Here is a 22,314-nt window from a genome sequence, read left to right on the forward strand (position 1 = left end):
TCCTTCCTCATGTCTCCTTTGTCCTAGCTCTTCTGTGTATCCTTCCTCATGTCTCCTTGGTCCTAGCTCTGCTGTGTATCCTTCCTCATGTCTCCTTGCTCCTATAGCTACCTAGACAGTATCACCCATTATCATCTCGCATTGATCACCTTGTTACCTGGACAGGTGTGATGCTGCATTCCAGTGCACCTCGGAAATATCTTATTTATGAGTTACGCGCACATCCAATGTCACATTTACGAGTGGGAAACACAGATATCATCGAAATTTCCCAGTTTCCCACTCGTAAATACGACATTGGAGGGTCGTTTGTGTGCTCGTAACTCATGGATATCTCTGAGGTGCACTGGAATGCAGCGTGACTTTTCCTCAGCCGTCACAGCCCCCTCCTCCCCCTCCCCCTCCTCGGCCTCAGCCTGCGGGGGGAGGAGGAGGAAGTGGGCGGGGCCTTGATAGGAGCTTTAGGGGCACGGAGTTTCCTGCTGGGTCGGGCCTGTCGTGAGGCTCCGCCCCTCTTGGCAGGAGGGGGGCATGTCCTGTCCCTCCCCCTCACTGGCCGGCCAGAGCGCTGAGGAGGAGGAGGAGGAGGAGGGGGGGCTTGGGAACTCCTCCCCCGCCTCCCGACAGCTTCCTGTTTAGAAGTCTGTTCGGTGTCTCTACTGAGTGCGCACAGTGGGAAGCGGCTGATGGGTGGAGTCTCGGCGGCCGATGACCCCTGACCTTTGACCTCGGCTGACCCCCTCCCCCTCAGCCTCTCAGAGTTCAGGTCTGGACTCAGACTTCTAAACAGCTGTCTGACCACATGGGGAGGAGCTTTGTGGGCAGAGCCTGTGATGCGGTTGGCGCTCGGGTCGTAGAACATGACAGGAAACGGTTTATATTTGACCTTTAACCCCCGGACGTCTGGCTCCAGTGGCCTCTTCCTCTTCCTGCAAAATCAGAATCAGCTTTATTGGTGAAGTATGTACACATACAAGGAATTTGACTCCTGTTGGCATTGCTCTCAATGTACACACACTAGTGATGCGCGGGCCGCAGTTATAACCGCGCTGACCATCTCAAAGGTAATAGAGAGGTTGGTATACGACCAGATAGACAATTACCTGTCAGAGCATAAATTACTTTATCAATTTCAATCTGGTTTCAGAAAATCTCACTCAACTGACACCTGTTTACTGTACCTGTCAGATTACATCAAACGTGAGGTAGACAGGGGGAACTACTGCGGGATGGTTATGTTGGACCTGCAAAAAGCGCTCGACACGGTCAACCACTCCATCCTGCTTGACAAATTAACCCATTGATACCTGATGCAGCATTTGTGTGTATATCCCTCATTTGTGTGCGTATCCCTTTAAGACCGTGAACCGCGTTAACGCGGTTCACGGTCTTAAAGGGATACGCACACAAATGCTGCATCAGGTATCAATGGGTTAAGAGCGATTGGTTTTGATGGCACATCTGCCAACTGGGTTAAGTCATACCTGGAGGGAAGAGAACAGGTGGTTGACATCAACGGCACCCTGTCCTCGTCCCTTCCAGTAACATGTGGGGTCGCCCAGGGAAGCATTTTGGGGCCTCAGTTATTTTTAATATATGTGAATGACATGAAATCTGCATGTGACTGCAACTTGTTCCTGTTCGCAGATGACTCGGCACTCCTGGTCTCGGACAGGGATGAGTCAAAAGTTGAGAATGTCCTGACTGAGTAGTCAACTGAAAAATATCTGCTCTTGGCTTTGTGACAATAAATTGTCTCTGCATCTGTGAAAACCAGAGGCCATGCTCTTTGGGTCTAACACCAACCTAAACAAATCCCCGGGCTTTACAATCACAGCTGGCCATAGTATTATTGCGGATAAAGAGGAGGTCACTTATCTGGGTTGTATCCTAGACAACAAGCTTTCCAGCAAAAAAATTGCATTAAAAGTGTTTACTAAGGTCAATCAAAAAACATTTTTTTTTATTAATAGGAATGCTCTGAGGACCCTAGCTGGAGCCCTCATTCAGTGTCACTTTGACTATGCTTGCACTTCATGGTACAGTAACATCTCCAAACCATTGAAGACAAAGCTTCAGACCTCCCAAAATAAACTTGTGAGACTACTGCACAATTTCCACCCCAGGACCCGTTTAACCCCAGCTCATTTGATCAGTCTGGGATGGCTCAGGGTTGAGGAAAGGGGACACCAGCTTAAAATATTTCTGGTTTTTAAGGTACTCAAAGGAACTCAAAGGAACTCAATTACCTGTTAAATTATTTTAATAAAGTAAGTGATGTCCACAAGTACTCCACAAGAGGGAGCTCCTCGGACCTGGTCCCCCCGAAATTCAGGACTTGTATGGGTAAGAAATGCATTCTTTTACTCTGCAACTATAATGTGGAATGCCCTGCCAGCAGCCCTTAAACTTTTAAATTCCCCTCTGAAATTTAAATCCGCCCTAAAATCATGGCTCTACAGCAACTCGAATTGGTCTTAATTTGGTTTTTATTTCTTTTATCATGAGTTTTTATGTGTTTTTTGGTTTTCATTTCTTTTAACATTAGCTGGTTTTATGAGTTTTTAGGTTAGGTCTTTTCTATGTGCACTTAGTTTGTCCTGTCTTTGTACATGTTACTCGTTGTAAACAACCTGTCTGCCTTTTTATGTTCTATGTATAATGGACCACAATGGAAACAAGCCTTTGGCTTTCTTGTGTTTTATCCATTTGACCAACCGTAAAGGCACTTTTCCTTGTTGTACTTACCTTTGTGTCAATAAAGTATTCAATCAAAATGCAATCAAAGATATCCCGCCCCGCGGGCGGGCCGGATCATAAAATAAACATTCTGATTAATAGCGGATGGGTTGCGGGCGGTTGAAACGATGTATCATTAATGAGGAAAAATAATATGATTTACGTTCTCTAGTCTATGAACGTATTTTAAGCTACATTTTTCGTCAGGCACATTCTTAGTCGCCTATTGTAGCCATGTGCTTCAGCGGAGTCTCCGCTGAAGACATGTTTGAAGAGAAGACGCGTTCATATTTTCCCATACAATGAGGCAATCCAGTAAACTAAACTTAAAGCTATAGCGTTAGCCGAGTAAACTACATGAGGGCAAGTGGTGGACTGGACATAATACATGGAAGTTTATTTGGAGTCTTGAACTGCAGCGATCGCACCAACGGCAGCAGAAACCGTAAGTTCGCTCCTTTTATAGCGTTGTGAAATGTCGGGTGCATGGCGGGCGCGGATCTATAAATAGTATGAAATAATTTGTGCAGATTTATGGCGGGCGGACGGTTCATGCATACATGCGGATTAGGATGGCATAAAAGCTCATCCGCGCATCTCTACCACACACACAAAAAAGGTATGCACATGCAAAAGGACGGGGTGCATTTAAAGGGGGACTGACCCCCCCCCCCCAGATGTTTTTGCAAAACGGTATTCTACTTGATTTGAAAACTCTGCAGGCAAGATGGCCGCCTATACTCCCTTCTGTACCCTGGCAGAATAAACTATCATAACTTAACCAATAAGTATGTAAGATACAAAATAAAACAAATTGTAATGTCTTTATTTGTTGTAGAATGCACAGGACATGTAACTGTTTAGTTAAACTCGCATTCCAGCTTAGCTTAGCACAAAAAGTTCCGAAATTTGTGCTTGGTCAAACATTTCTCTGTTGTTACAATGCTAATTGGCAATGTATTGTATACCGTTTGAAAGCCTGTGTATTTCTCTGTCAAATGGTGCCCCATTTGTAAGGAACATGCATTTGGAATGGAATGAACAGCACAGCTGAGTATGTGGGTTGCGCCCATGTAAAATGTGCCAAATCTTCTCTGCCACAACTCAACAGTGTATTCTCCTGTTAGTATTGATTCTTGTTTGGTGTTGTTTGGTGGATTGGATGATTGAACTCAACAAGGAAGAAACAAGACATATTGACAATTTTAAAATCAGTGTTTCCCCTAGAAAATCTTTCAGGCCTGGAGGGATTTCGAAACGTACCCCGACCGCATCGGTGGGGGCCGTCGCTGGCGAAGCTAAACTTTTAGCTACCCTATTCGCATCTATGTTCGCAATGGCATCCCAAGTATCATCATACTATTTATGGGATGCGATGCGAACAGTTGTATTATGGGATGTGCGTTTCCCAGGCAACGACACACGTTGACACGTTTTGGAACAGCGCTGCACGCTGGCACAATGCTCCTAAAAGCAAAATGCTTATTGTTTTGAATGATTTGGCCTTCTATTACTGTCAACACCAGTATTGTTGTATTGTAATAATATGCCATAAAGGTTTATTGAAATATTGGGGATTTTTTTTTTGCTATTTCTTTTCTGGCCTGGCGGGGGCGCCATTGGCCTGGCGGGCCCGCCAGGCCTGTAGAATGGTAGAGGAAACACTGAAAATGTTTATGAAATTTCCATATTGTTTCATCTCTAGTCACGATTTCTGATGGAAGTGATGCAACTCAACTGGAAGTGATGTCATCACTGATGTCACTCGATCCTTCCTGGCTGAGGCTATAAGAGGTGGGAGTATAAGTAGGGGGGACAAGGGTGAGCGTAGTGCAGAGTCCTGCACGGGTCCAATTTTGCAAACCTGTGCCCGCCCGGACCCGTCAATACAAGACCCGTACCCGCTTCGTTACACGTGATTATATCAAAATCAAAACCGGGCCCGCCCAGACCCGTTAATATAAGACCCGCGGCCCGACCCGTTATACAAACACAGTCGCTCACTTTGAATCAAACCAAACTGCCCCATGTTTCACACAGGAGGTGAATAGCAGTCTTACTGGCTGAGACTCATCGCCTGTAACGTTGCATTAGCAGCTGCTAATGCTAGCTCAGTAACAAGCTGGTCAGCACTTCTATCAGACAATACAGTGTTGTGCAACAAGCAGACTTACCAAATATTTACAATACAATGTCCGGTATAATCCATACTGCCTTTATGATCGCTGTTCTGACAGAAATGCACTTTCACAACGTCCAACTTAACGTTAACTTCTCCACCGGGTCTTGCACTTTCCCCATTGTCGTAATGGAAACCAGACAAGACAGCGTCTCCAGTCTAACGTTGACTCTGCGGCTGAGTTTTGAATGTTTATGTTGTGCAGTCTGTAGCTTCAAACAATGCAGTATGCATACTTGAAACATGTCGGTTATGTAGAGAAACAAAGTGTTTCTGTCTTGACAAAACTGTTTGACAGGGGGGGAAGTAGCCTACTGCAAATCTCTCCTCTTGCCTGTCTGCCTAGTTACCAGACTGACTTCCACCATACAATAAAGTAACACTGCCTGCTAGGGATGGGAATCGAGAACCGGTTCTTGTTGAGAACCGGGTCCCAGTGGATCGATTCCTTGGAATCGTTAGCCAACGTCCTGAACGATTCCACTATCGATTCCATGCGCGATGACGTCACACGCTGCGACACGCACGCAACGCAGCCTTGTTTTGTTTCCAGCCACCATGGCTCTAGGCAGAAGCAAAACGATGACCACAGTGCCACTTGCAATGCTTGCAAAACCTCTATTTCGTCAAAGGGGGGAAATACTAGCAATATGCAGAAACATTTGTCCACACAGCATGCAATAATTTTGGAGGAATGTCACGTTTTTGATGTGCTACGGAGTGACGATAACATGGCTAACAGCAGCGCGGCTAACAGCAGCGCGGCTAACAGCAGCGCGTCATCTGTTAATATGGAGAGTAAACTCCTCCAGACCCTGTCTATTGTGTAAACCAGATTTCACCAATACTCCATTTCCATCCATTTAATTGAGAGGATGATGACGTTCAGAGTCAGACTGGTTCAGGGGCTGGTAGTCGCTTTGGGTCAGAGGCTGCAGCGAGTACTTCTTGTGCAGCTCTAGGCTAGAGCCTCTAGCCCCTCCATTCACCCAGGCAGCTGGGAAGAGTAAAATGACCGAGGCGAGGGTAAACGAATGTCCCCGAGCAGTGACTAAGTTTGTCTGACATGCCAGCTAAAGTAAAATGTCCAAAGTTGCATGTTGTCATTCTAACCACTAGTTCTGTTTCATTCATTCCCACTATATATTTTCTATGGGGAGATGACAAAGATGCTCAACCCAAAATACAAACCCCCAAACAGAGCCAGTTTAACAGACACACTGATCCCTGCTTGGTATGGGATTGAAAAGAGCAATCTGATCTCAGAGCTGAATAATAATACATAATTATAATAATAATAATCTAAAAGAAAATTAATGTTAATAAACCCGTTTGTACTCTTTTTTTTTTCCCCCTTGCCCAATGAGAATCGATAAGAGAATCGATAAGGAATCGGATCGATAAGCAGAATCGAAAATGGAATCGGAATCGCTAAAATCTTATCAATTCCCATCCCTACTGCCTGCGTCATGCACGAGATTACCGTAAGTGACTGAATTCAGTCTGAGCGCAACACGACATTGTGACATCATCACTCGGGACTCTATGAAGTTTGTTGTTTATACTGTACTGTGGATATCTGTCGAGGCTGCTTGCAGCTTTAATTTGAAGATTGACTTTCTGTCTGCTCCATCTTCTGCTATTGCAGTGATCGCCCTAGTTTGTAATATGATTACTCACTATGGTTATTAAAATAATCTTGAATCTTATTTAGAGTTATTTACCGTACCTGCAGTGTTTGGGGGCGGGGCTTGTGCGGGAGGCGGGGCTTGGGGAGCAGAGGAGGTAGAGCAGGGCTGTGATTGGCTGGAGCGGTGTGACGATGTGCGAATATGAAGCAGGGAGGCGGAGCCCCGGACGCATCTCTGGAGTCTTTTCCTCTCGCAGAGTCTCGCTGGCTTCCTGATTGGCTCGATGGATGGGCGGCGGGGTCAGAATCCCTGGAACTGGTTGACGGACAGCCGGGACGACCAATGAGATGGTCTGAGTAGCGTGACTGACCTTAACGACCTGGAGACGACAAAAATACATGCCGTTATGCTACAAAATGACACACTGTGTCATTTTGCATGCATGACGAAATCGGCACGTTTTCACGTTATTTATTTAGTTATTAGGTGGCCGTTGTTTGAGGTGGCTAAATTACGTTTTAGTTGTTGACCCCCAGTACTGAGAGAGAAAAGGCTGGTGAGGCTGCGTGAGGCTGCTCCTCTGGGTGCCGGATCTCGTTAGACACTGCGCCCCGCTTCCAGACCACTGTACCTAATTACGTTAGTGTATCTGACTAGCTGATAGGACCCAACTTGAGGTCCTAAGGTGAGACAGCCCAGGTGAATAGGGTCAAAAAGGATGTTTTCTCTTTCTCATACTCTGAGCCTGAAATCTGCACTTCAGTAGCACTTACAAACTTTCCAGTTTTATTCCTATCTATATCCTGGAGATTTTTACATAGAGGTTTGTTCATATAAAATCAGAATCAGAATCAAAATCAGAATCAGCTTTATTGGCCAAGTATGTGCACATACAAGGAATTTGACTCCGGTTTGCGTAACTCTCAATGTACTCACACACACAAAAATGATTCACAGGCTAAAACAAACAAAGGACAGGGGTGCATTTAAACATTTACATTAAAAGATGGTTTTTTTTTACCGGTAATCAACTCACTTTGTATCATTAATAATCTTGGTAATATAAGCACATGGGCAGTGATTACCTTCTCTCGTTATTTTCCTCACGGAGCTCTCCGTTCTGACGCATTTACGTGACAACGCGTCACAACGTAGCTGTGGAAGTTCTGCTGGAGAGGCAGAATCAGCTCCGAGCTGTTATAGTTTATTTTTATTTTGTAAGTATGCACATATCCATAGTGAATGGCATGGAGAGCCTTAACAAGCCTTAAGGACTTGCAGCTGGTGGGGGCGGAGTTTCTGCAGGCAACAGCAGGAGCATTTTTCTCCTTATGGACACCTTAAATCGGACCCTAAGGAAAATCTTAACTTAAAGTCCCTGGAAACCAGAAATATTTCTTTATTATTTAGCATTTTGAGTTCATCACATCACAGGACCCTATGTTAACACATTGAGTGCCAAGGACGTCTGTGGACGTCCTAAAAAAAAGTAACGAGGAGTGCCAAGGACGTCTGTGGACGTCCTAAAATCATAATTCATATTATTCCATAATTCTGCTGTTTAAGGTCGTACCTAGCCAGTGAGCATGAATCCCTTCAAGGGATCACACGGCGCCACCTTAAACATCGTCACAGGAGCTGCTCCACCCACCTCAGATCCTTTACTTTGTACAGGAGACAGCGGAGAAAGCCGTGATCAAAGTGGAAACCGATGCATACTTCAGCCAGAGCCGTATTGATTGCTCTGTCTGCAGCGGAGCGACAGTTGGCTCGGCTGCATCCGTGCCCACAACTGAGCTCTTCTGCTTATATCTATCTTATATCTATCTGTTTCTCCAAATGATTCCCTGCCAGAAAGCCAGCACCCGAAGCCGAACGGCCAAGCCCTTTTCGTTCAGTCGCGTTTGGCACTTCCTTGTTGCGCGCTGGGATCTGTCCGGGGCAAAAACGAGTCTGTACTCTGTGCGTGTGGGGAGGAGCCCGCAGCTCGGGGGTGGAGGGGGGGGGTGGAGAGGGGGAGGTGGGGGGAGCAGGCTGCACAGAAACCACACTACGTCGCCACCACATCAGAAAACACCAGCCAGAGTCAGTGAATGTGCTCGAAATTAGAGTGCAAAAAGTATTCATAAAAGTCACTATATCTTGAAAAGTAAAAAAAAAACGGCAGAAAACCCTTGAAAGTGCACTTCTTACAGAGGCTGTCATTTCATAATGGAACTGTCTAGAAACAAAATTTCTTCTTTGGAAGAAGCAGGAGTGTTCAATGTTTCAGTAGAGTCCAGCCCTCTCAATATAGCTCTAATAGAAAAAATTCTATAGCTGTTTTCAACTGAATGGAAGTGAATCTGGCACAGGCTCCAGACAATTTTACTGAAGCGCTGTGGCACTCAATGTGTTAATAAGCCACCAGCCAAATTTGAACGATGATGAACGTCGCAAAGTATATAAATTTAGGTTTGACAGTCGTGGCAAAACTCATGAGAATCAATTATTTTTTAGAGTGTATTTTCTCCCGCGGACTGTGTGGGCGTGTCCCGTCTGCAGCAGGTTTTCCGAGAGAGAGAGAGCGCGAGACAGAGGGGGGGGGAAACGGAGAAAGAGATCGAGTGCTGTGTGTCAGTACTCGTGCTGTGTGTCCACAGCACGAGTGTGTGTGTGTGTGTGTGTGTGTGTGTCCGTTGCTCGGAGAGGGAGAGAGAGAGACTTGCTGCTACTGTGTCTGTTTGTGTGTGTGTGAGAGAGTAACCTCGCGTCACCAGCCTGTGTGTCTCTCTCTGTGCTCTCTCTCTCACTAGTCCCGAGAGAGAGAGAGAGAGAGAGAGAGAGAGAGAGAGAGAGAGAGAGAAGCATAGCGCTTGGCACGACGGCACACAGAGTGGGAGGGAGACGGACAGCGAGGGAGCGCTGTCACTGGGGGCCAAATTTGAACGATGATGAACGTCGCAAAGTATATAAATTTAGGTTTGACAGTCGTGGCAAAACTCATGAGAATCAATTATTTTTTAGAGTGTATTTTCTCCCGCGGACTGTGTGGGCGTGTCCCATCTGCAGCAGGTTTTCCGAGAGAGAGAGAGCGCGAGACAGAGGGGGGGGGAAACGGAGAAAGAGATCGAGTGCTGTGTGTCAGTACTCGTGCTGTGTGTCCACAGCACGAGTGTGTGTGTGTGTGTGTGTGTGTGTGTGTGTGTGTGTGTGTTCGTTGCTCGGAGAGGGAGAGAGAGAGACTTGCTGCTACTGTGTCTGTTTGTGTGTGTGTGTGTGTGAGAGAGTAACCTCGTGTCACCAGCCTGTGTGTCTCTCTCTGTGCTCTCTCTCTCACTAGTCCCGAGAGAGAGAGAGAGAGAGAGAGAGAGAGAGAGAGAGAGAGAGAGAGAGAGAGAGAGAGAAGCATAGCGCTTGGCACGACGGCACACAGAGTGGGAGGGAGACGGACAGCGAGGGAGCGCTGTCACTGGGGGCAAAGAACGGACAAAAGGAGGGTGGGTGCGGATTGCGCGCGTGTACAAAGGTTATATAGAGCTTATGACGTCATAAGCTCCTGCGTTTTAGCACCTCGCGCACTGCTGTCTTCAATGAGGAAGTACTTTGTAGAATCTTGTAGAAAAGTGTCGATTTTAACTCATTGAGTGCCAATGACGACTTTAGTCGTCAATTGCTTTAGTAACGTTGAGTGCCAAAGACGACTAAAGTCGTCAATTGCGTTTTTTGACGGTGGGACGTGGATCTAAGCCTCTTACATCGCCTCTTACAATATGGGAGCTATTGAATGTGTGTAACCTATTTTACAGAACCCTTAGACAGTGCTCTCCAGATTACAGAAAGGCGATGAAAAAACAAAGAAGTCGTTGGGGAAACGGAAATCGCATCGCATCCGTATGCATCGATATGCATGAAGCATAACGTTAGCTGTGCCTGCAGCAGCCAATCTGCTCCCACAATTGAGCTCCTCCGTGTCCGCTGCGACAGCCCATCCGCATGATCAGCCGTGGAGTTGTTATTATTCTCAACTGGAAGCATGGGAGCCGGTGACAAACACACGCGGAACGCTGTAAAAAAGCTGGATGTCGCGCACCCTTCACTGTGCACAGCAAACGCAGCAGAAAGCCACCAGAGACACTCCCATGGAGGAGGAGTGTGCAGTTGAGGCGGGGGGGGGGGGGGGGGCACGCAGAGCAGCACACAACACTGACCCAGACAGAAGGACAGGATTGGCAAACGCAAGCCAGAATATCCGATGCCCACCAGCAGCAAATCAAGACCAGCAAGAAGCTGCAACCAGCAGCGCACGCAGGGGCCAGCGCTGCTGGTTGCAGCTAAAAAATATTATTCTGCCAAACAAAATTCCCTGGCCTTCACTGTTTTATTGAAGGAAATTATTTTTGAGGTGTGACTACATTAGAAAATATTAGCTTCAGAGTCAGTGATGTGCTTGAAATGTTTAATTTCACAAAAGGCTCATTATCTCAGCTTCTAGAAAAAAATGGCTGTTTTTGGTTAAATCAAGCTATATTCTCCGGCTCATAACTAAAGAACGGAAAATGGGATCAATAAACTTTTTTTTGCAGATGATAGAAGAGAGTCTCATCGTTCTTTGTGCGTGTTCAGTGTTTACATAGTAATATCACACAATATTCTGTGGGCCTCGAGAAATCACTGAAAACGCTCTGAAACTCTGGCACTGGGAGCGTCCGTTCTCCAAAAGTGGCTGGCACTCAATGAGTTAAGGCTTTGGGTTGAAAGTAATGTATAATAATTTCGGAGGCACAAAATTACTAACATAAGACCCTAAATAACATAGTTAGAACGTTTTTGTGGATTTTGGTTTCCAGGGACTTTAAGGTGCTTTGTGCAACTGGCCCCTGGACTATTATTTAATAACCTACTGCTCAATAAAACAAAATCTTATACTATGGTCTTTGGTACAAGATAAAGCCTTGTAAAATCTAATAATCTAAATATAACATGTAATGATGGTGGTACTTCTCTGCATAGAGTTGATAACATTAAATACCCCTCCCCCCAGAGGGACGGAAAGAGATACTGAACGTTATCATATTCACCTGGCACCTGGATGCCAGCCTGTAGCCCCGCCTCTTCCTCCTGATGTACGTTGGCTCATTGTCGTCATGGTCTAATAGGGGGAGGGCGTTGTGCTCTGGCTCCACCTCCTCATTCTGACCACGCCCCTTCTGGTTTTGGCTCCTCCTGCCATACCTGAGGGTGTTGACATCATGAGGGCGTTGATATCACCTGTGTGACATCTGTGACCACATGCTCAAAACTGCATTTGCATTACATGATTAATAGAATACTAGAGTAATAGTTTGTTGTTTTTATTTTGTCGTTTGTGTTTTTATTAACTGTGCAAATAAATAAATAAAATAAAATAAAATAAACGGGTGGCAGGAATGAGTCCTAACACCTGCCTGAGACCTTGGATTTAGGTTAAATGTCTGAAATAAGGTCTGTGGTTAACAAAAGTTGATGAAACCGAGACCTTTGTGTTCAGCAAGATAATCTTCAGAATTGAGGACCATTTTTGTGATTTTTTTAAATCACGATTTTCAAGACTCAAAACTTACAGGCATATCTCCTTGGTGTATAGCACAGATGAAGTGTGACTATACAACAGACGCTCATAGAACGTTGAACTGACTTGAGCTTGAAGGACTCCATTACTTGGCGGAAGAAGGATTATTTTTTTCAATATTGCATTTTTGTGGTTGCTCACACTTTAGCAGTTTTAGGTACAGTAGGCTAGGCTATATGTAGCAGCCTTTTTATCAAAGCAATGAGCCCCATGCGGCTGTGATTTACAGTGATTTTAGAACACCTCTTTGCCATTGTAAAACCACTGTAAATCACACCCTCTTGGGGCTTATTGCTTAATTATACTAAGCCTACAGAGGGTTTTTTAATAGAAAGATGGACACCACTAGAGGCAATGGGGGACATTGGAATTGATATATTATACTTAGTAAGGAACTGGACTGCAGGTGATGCCCTGAGGTACTCTACTGTGTCTTCTAAGTGAGACAAAATAAACATGACTTTTTTTAATATAAATAATATGGATATTTTCCTATGTACATTAGAATGAATATGTATGTCTATAATACCCATCATTAATACCCCATGTTTAGTTTAGATACGTTTGAGTTATTTATGTTGGTTATATTCAGTATTATTATATTACAGTTTGTTTTGATTTACTTTTGTACATACAGTATATTCATGTTGAATTGTTCGGCTATATAAAAATTGTAACTCCTTGTAATGGAAACCGTCAACCTATGTTGACATACTTTTTTATGTAAAAGGGATGTGAGAAATAGGCTTGGGCCGATTTTCAATAATACTGAATATCGCGATATCTCCTGAATCTCACGATATTTCCAGAATCTTTTTATATGTTATTATTATTAGTATTATTATTATTTATTTATTTTTGGTGTGTGTGTGTGTGGGGCGGGGGTAGTTTTTTTTAGCACAGTCTGCCCTGCTGCAGACCCTTATTTCACTGCTTATTTGGGCATGAATATATCGCAGTGTTTACATTTGGATATCACCCAAGCCTAGTGAGAAATAACCAAATAAAGAATATGTTAAATTTTTTCCAATCGATTTTACCTGGCCAGAGACTCGCTGTCGAAGTAGCAGAGGAAGCTTCCCCGTCTGAACTGTTGGACCAGGCTCTCCACCTTCTCCTCGTCCTCCCGCTCGATCTGAGCCCAGGTCTTCCCCCTGAATGATTCTGGGATATGGGGTGGGGCTGGGAGGATGTCCTCGACAGGCAGGGCCCTGTAGCCAATCACAGCCTCCATGTGGGCGGAGCCTCCTGCCCTCTCGCTAGGGTTGCAACATTCCGGGAATATTCAAAGTTAGAAATTTATAGGAATATGTGGGAATTCATGTGAATTAACGGGAATAAACTGGAAATGTAGGGGTAATTTTATAACTACGTTTCAAATGGTAAAATGGTGAATGGCCTGCATTTATATAGCGCTTTTATCCAAAGCGCTTTACAATCAGAAGCTACATTCGCCCATTCACACACCGATGGCGGGAAGCTACCATGCAGGGTGCTGGCACACCATCAGAAGCAATTTGGGGTTCAGTATCTTGCCCAAGGACACCTCGACATGCAGACTGGAGGAGGCGGGGATCGAACCACTGACCTCTTTTATCCAAAGAAAGCGATTAGTGGACGATTACCTCCTGAACTACAGCTACACATTTTGTTTTGAAGCAGACATGCATGCAAACATTTCTAATACAACTTTTTTTAATTAAATGTTATACTTAATCTATTTGTGAATAGAACTTTAATGGATTCTTTCATTGAACAAAAAAAGAAAATGTCCTGCAACAGATGCACAGATACTTCCAAGTATCCTGCACACTACTGGATGGCTAGTGAGGTCACACCCTCTGCATGCACTGGGCATTCTTCATAGGGAATATATTTATTTTATTCAACATTCATGTTTTTGTTATTCAATTTGACATGGAAGATGATGGTGATGAGGTCCAGGAAGAAACATTGAAAGAAAGAAACAAAACCAGAAGCTTGAGAAGCTTTACTAAATGCTTTCATTTTACATTTTGAATGGGACTTTTTTTGGGGGGCGGGGGGACTTTTTTGGGGACTCATGTTATGATAGATTTCTACTCACAAATGAAGTCAAAAATGTCATGTTTGCATAATAATAATAATGCATGTCTGCTTATGACAAAACAAACAAAAGGTTTTCAGACATTTACAAGAAAATGTTCGCCCCTTTGCACCCTACCTCTCGCCGTGGAGGGCAGAGTCTAACTGGTGCGAGTACAGCCGGTCATCCAGGTCCACCGTCACCTCCATCAGACCACTCACGTCACGCACCGCAGCCTCAGGGTTTCCAATTCTGGACATCTATGGGGGGGGGATCACATCATGATAAAAGCCAGACACACAGCAGCAAACTACTGTTACCTGTACAGGTGTGTCCCTGTCACCGTCTGTCTGTCTGTACTAGGGCATTCACGACTACTGAATTTTAGCGATAATTCCGGACTATAAGCCGCACCGGTGTATAAGCCGCACCTGCAAAGTTGACTAATTTTTTCTTATATAAGCCGCACCGGACTATAAGCCGCGGGTGTTTTAATGGTATTTTTTTTTTTTTTTTTTTTTTTGTGTTTTAATGTTTAATTACCATATGTAAGGGTTCATGCACAGAGGGGATTGTCGGGAAAGAGATGGTTGTTTGAGGAAGCTCCCATTTATTAACATTTCAACAAAACAACATAACACAACACCACCTGTGTTGTTTTTTACAGTGCACACAGTGTCATACAGTGTGGTGAAAAGAGGGCAAGAGAGGAAATTAAAACTTATTATAGTTATATAGGATTTATAGTTAGAAAGAGTGCTAAAAAAGAGAGATTTTTTTTTTTTTTTGGGAAAAAATCCATAGATAAGCCGCACCGTTATATAAGCCGCAGGGGCCAAAAAAGGCCAAAAAACGGGAAAAAAGGTGCGGCTTATAGTCCGGAATTTACGGTAGTCATTGACTACTCCCAAAAGGTATAGCCGAGAGGCCCTCAGATTTTGAGGTACCGTACCCGAGTTAGAACAAAACACAAGTGTTTTTTTAAATCCCATATGTCTCCCATTAATGATTGTTTGGAATTTTTAATTTCATGCTAAATTTGTTTTTTTTGTCAATCTCTGAAATGGAGCCAAATTAGGCCAGTCCGAATAGGGGAAAGATGACACTCTTATGATCTTCATCAAATGTGCTGGGGTATGAACCAGGTGTCTGCCCTACATCACCAAAGAGTCAGAATGCAATTTATAAAAAAAAAAAGAAAAAAAAAGAAAAAAAAGTAATATACGGTAGTCCTGGAAACATAGCTTTAGTTTAGGTGGAAATGGTAGTTTTGTGGTGTTTGGAAGAGATGACTCCTTTACTTTTCTCTCATTTATCAGAAAAATCAAATGTCATCAGGGATGCAGATATGGTAGTCAAGGACATGGCAGCAGTGGAGACCAATATCAGAGAGGATACACGCACATCCAAAATCCCCCCCCCCATGTTGTTATTTTTTTTTTTTGGCAGGCTAAACACACGTACAGCAGGATGGCTGGATATTTATCTGATTTCGATAATATAGACGATGCATTTGAATTTGACGGCTGCATGTATTTATTTGAGCCGGTCCAGACTAACGTCATTAGGATTATAAAGTGAGGAGCAGGGGTAACAGGAGCTGCTATCTCTACCAATGTGACAGACAGCAGACAGAGACAGGATGAACACACTACACACCAAGGTAAATACAGCGTTAATTTTCTCCTTGTCTCTATGATATAATAAGGATATGAGCCGCTGCGTGTCAGAGAATAAGCTATTTACAGGAAGAAAATACACGCATTACACATGCCCTGTATTCCTTGTTTCCAGGCCGCTGCTTGGTGCCTTACAGCTTCGTGGTGCATTGATTAAAAAAAAATCAGGGTGAGATAAAAATCATAATTTAAGCTGGAAATAAGGTCCATGTTGTAAAAAAAAACTCCTTTAACACCTTCCACACTCAAAACAAGAAACCGAAGAAGTCAAGGGGGGAACTTATGCACCTGGCAAGAGCAATGGAGTTACTGCCCTTCTGTGCATGACACAGATCATTGCTAGTGGTAGAGAACTCAACATTGTTGACTTCATAGTCAACCACAAGTGCAGTGACTTTCCCCCATCCCTCTTCCAGGAAGATGGCAGCATCAGAACTGGTACCAAGGCAAGCCTTGTGAGGAGACCAAAGTGACCAGCATCCCTGCTATGCCTCAAGGTGACAGAAAGGCAGTCGTTGATGCTATGTACGTCATACAGCACTGTCTGTGAAAGCCCTGGATTGTAGTGAGTGCCTGGCAGACTGTTACCTGTACAGGTGTGTCCCAGTCATCGCTTTCTGTCTGCAGGGAGCCAGGCAGACTGAAGTGGAAGCTCTCCGTGTCCTCCTGTTTGCAGCTGACACCGTAACATCTAGTCTGGATCACCTGGTGTTAAACACAAGGAAATAAATAATTCAATCAAACTGGTTTGATCATGCTCTCACTTGATACAAGAAAAGGTAACTGACAGCTGATCAATCACAGTGAAATAGGGATGTTAATGATTAATCGACAATCGATTAATTGCTGTGAAGAATTTGATCGATGTGTGGCTGCTACACATTGTTGTTAATGAGTCAAAGGTCGAAAATGAGTTTTGCAGGTATTTTGAGTGATTTGGTTATTTTCATCTCTGTAGTACATCATGGTGAATACTTATTTTCATAAAACAAAATGGATTGGAAAGCATTTCTTTTTATGTTTTTGGTGGAATGCCACTGTAGAAAATGTGTTGTGGAATGTTTAAAGCCACTTTTCTCATGTTTTACTTTTAGACACATAACATATTCAAATACTCATACTACCATAAGCTATAACATAACCTCTCAGTCACTCAAAAGAGTTTCTAATTTATGGAAATAAAATAAAAACATAAAAAATGGCAAAGAAAAAGGGCAAATTTTCACCATGAGAAGGGTTTTTGCAGCCCACCACACACATTAACTGATTAATCAAAGAGGCAGGCTGTGCCATTTGTGTGCAATTTTCCAGGTATAACGTATAACGTACCAGACATTTATAACTACCTTGTGAATACAGTAGGGGTGTCACAATATATCGTCCCACGAAATTTCGCGATAGTAAAACGTCACGATATGTATCGTTGAGATGAAATCTCATATCGTGAAAAAAAAAAAAAAAAAAAAAAAAAAAAAATCCAAAAATAGACAAAGAAACGTCTTTGTTTGTTGAAGTTCAATGTGTGGAAAGTAGTTCAGTTGAACAAGTCTCTGAAGAGACACATGAGAAGTTATACAGGAGAGAAACCATTCAATTGAGTTTCTGGCAAAACTGTTTACTTGACAGGAAAAATTGAAGATGCATAAAAAATAGACTAAGAAAAGTCTTGTTGTTTGAGTTTGAAGAAAAACTGAAGATGCATAATGAGAATTTATACTGCTGAGAAACCTTTTAGTTCAAAGTAAATCTAAGTGACGGTGTAACTCATTCTATTTCAAGATAAGCCTTATCTCCAATCTCATGTTTTTTCTAGTTGTTATTGTAATAACAATTTCCCACAACAGCATGTTTTGTATTTGTGCATTTCAAATAAAATACTACTTTTCCAGTCATATATTGTCATTATTCAAGTTTAAAAAAATATTGTTAAAATCGTATCGTATCGTTATCGTGAACCCAGTATCGTGATACGTATCGTATCGTGAACTGAGTGTATCGTGACACCCCTAGAATACAGTATTGGCATACACGTCTCAGGAGCTGAAGGCTTTCAAATCCCTTGATTCCTATAACTATTTCATCTGTGGCAAAGTCTGTGACATTCTTACTTTTGTGCCACCAACGACATCATCATCAAACATTGTCGTGACACCAAAGGTAAATAAATAACCTTAACGTTAAATGTTTGTTTGATATGATCTGACGCTTGCTTGCATGTTATCTCAATGTTTGCTACTAACGTTAGCCTCTGTCTCTTTCCCTTCACGTTTGCGGACAGGATTGCTTAAAAACTAACACCCGGGCTTTTATTGCTGCTATTACTACAGCCGTGTGTTATTACACAGCACACCATCGCTGTTGTGAAATAGCTCCTGACGCAGTAAAAACAGTATTAAATTGGCTAGTAACAGTGGCTAGCGTACTCCTGCTGCTGCTACTATCACCAGGCTGTCAATCACTTTTGACAGTGAGCGTCGCGGAAATGTCAACAATATGGCGGCGGTGGGCGTGCCCGTACGTGAGTTACGTCAGTCGAATAAGGTCTATTAAGAAGATGTATTAAAATGTGCATCCCTACTGTGAAATAATCTTTCTTTTTCATTTCAGGCTTACAGGCAGAGGAGCTGTAATGTTTTGAATGAATAAGTTACAACAACCAGTTTATAATCATTTTCATTATGATAAACACATTAACATTTGATCTAACTATTCATGTTGCTATAACACAATTTACTAGGTTTGAGCTTTGAAACCTGTAATTCCTTGGAGCACACAGACACACAGGTGTTGCACGGTATACCGAATTGTAGGTACTTTTTCGATACGTTTGAGTTAAAAACAGTTCAGTATTAGAACTTCCCAATGTTTGGTGCTATTGTTGTAGCGATGAATCTGGGATGAGAATTGATTTTTTTTTTTTATAAAAAAATAAAATAATAAAAATAAATAAATAAATAAATAAAATACTAAATAAAATAAATAAAATAAAGCTGTTTAAATCATCCCCACCCTGGAGTGAGGTACCCTAGCACTAGCTAACGTTACAATGAATGGCCATGAAAATGAAACTGACTGCATGTTTTGTGTAGCACAGACAGTTCTTATTAAACATCCATGACAAAACACACACACACACACACACACACACACACACACACACACACATTACTAAGGCAACATTGACACAGTGTTTTTCGATAAAAAATTGGCATCGACCTCCCACTATCCAATCAGAGAATTGTTTACATTTTCTGGGAAAGGGAAGGTCAGATCGTGATGCCTTTAAAAGACTTTATGTATTTTTTCACACCGAATCCAACGCCGCCACCCCTGAGTCTCTATGAGTTACGGTTGCGGAGATACGTCAGCCCTGCTTGCAGAGCTATAGGAGAGAGATAGAGAACAGTGGGGGGTTGGAGGTTCCAAGTTACTGATCAAACACTCAGTGTTGTTTGAGTGATTGCTGTCAGAATATAGAGCCATTTAACTTATTTTAACACAAAAACATCGCTGAATGCAGCTTTAAGTTATTACTAAAAAACAATAATGAGCAAATACAAGTAGCATAGATACATTTATATCGTGTTACATTTACAACCGGCCCTTTGAGGGCAACCATAATGCTGATGTGACCCAGGATGAAGTTTGGCACCCCTGCTTTTGGGTATCAACAAAAATAATCCAGTACCAAGTAATATCAAAGTTGCGAAAAGTGCTGTACGATATTGGTATATAAGTCAAAGTTTTGCTATACTGACAACACTAACAGACAGACAGACAGACAGACAGACAGGGAGACAGACAGACAGAGAGACAGACAGACAGACAGAGAGACAGACAGACAGACAGGGAGACAGACAGACAGACAGACAGACAGACAGACAGACCTCCTCTATAGTCTGGTCCAGGATGTCTGTGTGGTCAGAGGAGAAAGCCTCTTCTCTCTGAGCCTCCCTCCTCTCCTTCTCCCAGCTGAGCCAGGGGAGGGGGCGTGGTGTCAGGGGGAGGGGGCGTGGTGTGGGGGGGAGGGGGCCTGGTGTGGGAGGGAGGGGGCGTGGTCTGCTGGGAGAGGACGAGCAGGAGGAGTCACTGTGTCTCCTCCGGTTAGTCTTCCTATGGGCTTTTCTGTGGACGGCCGAGGGAGTGTGTGTGTGTGGAGGTGTGTGTTCACGTGTGTGCGTGTATGTGTGTGTGTGGAGGTGTGTGCGCGTGTATGGGGGGGTGTGTGGAGGTGTGTGTGCTTGCGCCGCAGGTGATGCAGGTTGTTTTGTTTCTTGCTCTGGGATTGGTGGAGAGAGCCTATCTGGACCCGCCCCCTCAGTCACGCTGGCTGCTGATTGGTTGGAGCTGGGCAACTCCTCCTGCGTGCCGAGTGACGGGCTGTCATCATTGCAACCACGAAGCTCCACAAGCTCCTCCCTTGGCGACAGAGGACTGGAGTGTGACAGGATGTCGGCATGTGGCGGCCTGCACACAAACACACATGCGCGCGCGCACACACACACACACACACACACACACACACACACACACACACATTACTGGTTCGGTCTGGTAGCAGCTTCCCTGCTGTTTACACCCGACCCCTCTGCCTAGTGTCAGATGGGCTAGACCAGGGGTGCGCAAATCTTTTTTTCCTGAGGGCCATACTGACTTACATCAAGTAATGCCTACCCCACACTACAGGATAATTTGCAAGATTATGGCCAAGATTCCCCCCTCCCGATTTTCTCGGGGGTGCTCCCGATTTGAGGCGCGTCGGGCAGATAATCTTCCCAAATGATCCTGTAGTGTGTGGGGTTCAAAGATTCACAATCGGGAAGACTGCCTCTTCCCGATTGTGAATCGGGCATATCTAACATGTTAGATATTTACAACCCGACAGGCGATTGCATCTTGAGCAGAGAGCCAGTAGTAGCTGCGTTTCCATTACAGTTTTTCGCAAAATAATCTGGTCCGCGTACGCCCGCAGCCCCGCACAGAAACAAAGAACGAGGAAATTGTCATCGAGGTGAAATACCCGTGCGTCTTTGAACGGGACGGAAAACTAATGCTATACTGCAAGGCATGTAGCCTACAACAAGCGCTTAGGTCTCATATGCTTCCCGCATCGGCGAGTGTCCGCACGGAAAAGTGAGTCAAATCAGCAGACGCGCCCCTCCACAAGGCACCTGTGCAGACGGTTTTCGCCTGGCCGTGCACAGTAGGCCTACACCCCGAATGGACGCGGCTGTCCGCGCAAATATTAGTTAAACAAATCCTTTCAGTGCAAATGCATTATAAAACAAAAAATAAGATTTGTTTAGAAAACGAAATGACACAAATGTATTATTATTATTATTATTATCATTATTACTACTACTACACCCGGTGCGCACACTGAATAGGCATTTTAAAAGTTAACGTCGAGCCCTGCTTCCAAGGTGAATCTTCGGCATAATCTTCTAGTGTGTGGGGTTGCGTTTGAACAGACGCGATTGTGTGTGTGTCCCAAGATTAAAATGTAAAAAAATCAGCTCTCTCTGTCCTGTAGTGTGTGTGCTCTCAAGATTTTTATAATCTTCAAGGATTTGAAAATCCTGTAGTGTGGGGTAGGCACAAGCGAAGAGCCACACATTGGAGATTATACCTGCCAACACTCCTGATTTTCGCAGGAGTCTCCCTATTTTTAACCCTCTCTCCCGTTGTGATTGGTCAGTTCTTGTTAATCTCCTCATATAATAGTGATACAAATCCAATGGCTGTAGCAGATGAGATTTATTAACATAATTCTGCCTTTTATTGAGTTTTTGGAGGTCGATTTGTTTTTCTTTGAGTCCAGCCCTGGGGCCGCATTTTGCCCCAGGCCCCAGGGCCACAAGAAATGACTGTAGAACAGTCATTTCTTACACATTTCTTACTTTTAGCCTTTTAGTCATAAAGATTATTGAAAGATATTCTATTCCATATTCCAGACTGAAATGTTATAACAGAAGTGGAGTATTTGCCAGAATGACATTTGGACACTTATTCAGCGGGTATCTTGCATGTTTTGTTTGTTTGTTTTTTCTAGTGAGATCGTAGCGGGGTGGGTACGGATGTGTTTTTTTTCTAGTGAGGAGGGTGGGTACGGGTGCCTAAAATATACATTTCTGATTCTGAGGCAGTTTTCTCGCCGTTATAAAAAAAGGTGGATATATATATATATATTTATACATAAAATATGTCCAGATCAACAATTATGCAACATAGAAATGTTTTATTATACCGTCCGGGATTTGAACACAGGTCTCCCGTGTGGAAGGGCAATATTCTACAACTGTGCTCATTCACTGAGATTGATAGCGGCACGTTTAACTACCGTAAATTCCGGACTATAAGCCGCACCGGTGTATAAGCCGCACCTTCAAAGTTGACTATTTTTTTCTTATATAAGCCGCACCGGACTATAA

At 43.7% G+C, this 22,314-nt stretch overlaps 1 protein-coding gene across 1 annotated transcript; it reads right to left on the reverse strand.

Annotated features, from left to right (window-relative positions):
- Positions 1 to 376: 376 nt before the first annotated feature.
- zdbf2 (zinc finger, DBF-type containing 2) lies at positions 377 to 20,237 on the reverse strand (the record flags this gene model as incomplete). The annotated part of the gene is made up of 7 exons (XM_083634285.1): positions 19,771 to 20,237; positions 16,472 to 16,588; positions 14,343 to 14,464; positions 13,180 to 13,398; positions 11,610 to 11,763; positions 6,648 to 6,928; positions 377 to 929 (listed from the first exon to the last, which is right to left on the reverse strand). The coding sequence occupies exons 3-7, from the start codon at positions 14,462 to 14,464 to the stop codon at positions 377 to 379; spliced, it is 1,329 nt and encodes a 442-aa protein (XP_083490411.1). The 5' UTR covers positions 16,472 to 16,588; positions 19,771 to 20,237.
- Between the last annotated feature and the right edge of the window lie 2,077 nt (positions 20,238 to 22,314).

This window comes from Poromitra crassiceps (assembly GCF_964638095.1).
Source record: "Poromitra crassiceps genome assembly, chromosome: 3".
NCBI lineage: Eukaryota > Metazoa > Chordata > Actinopteri > Beryciformes > Melamphaidae > Poromitra > Poromitra crassiceps.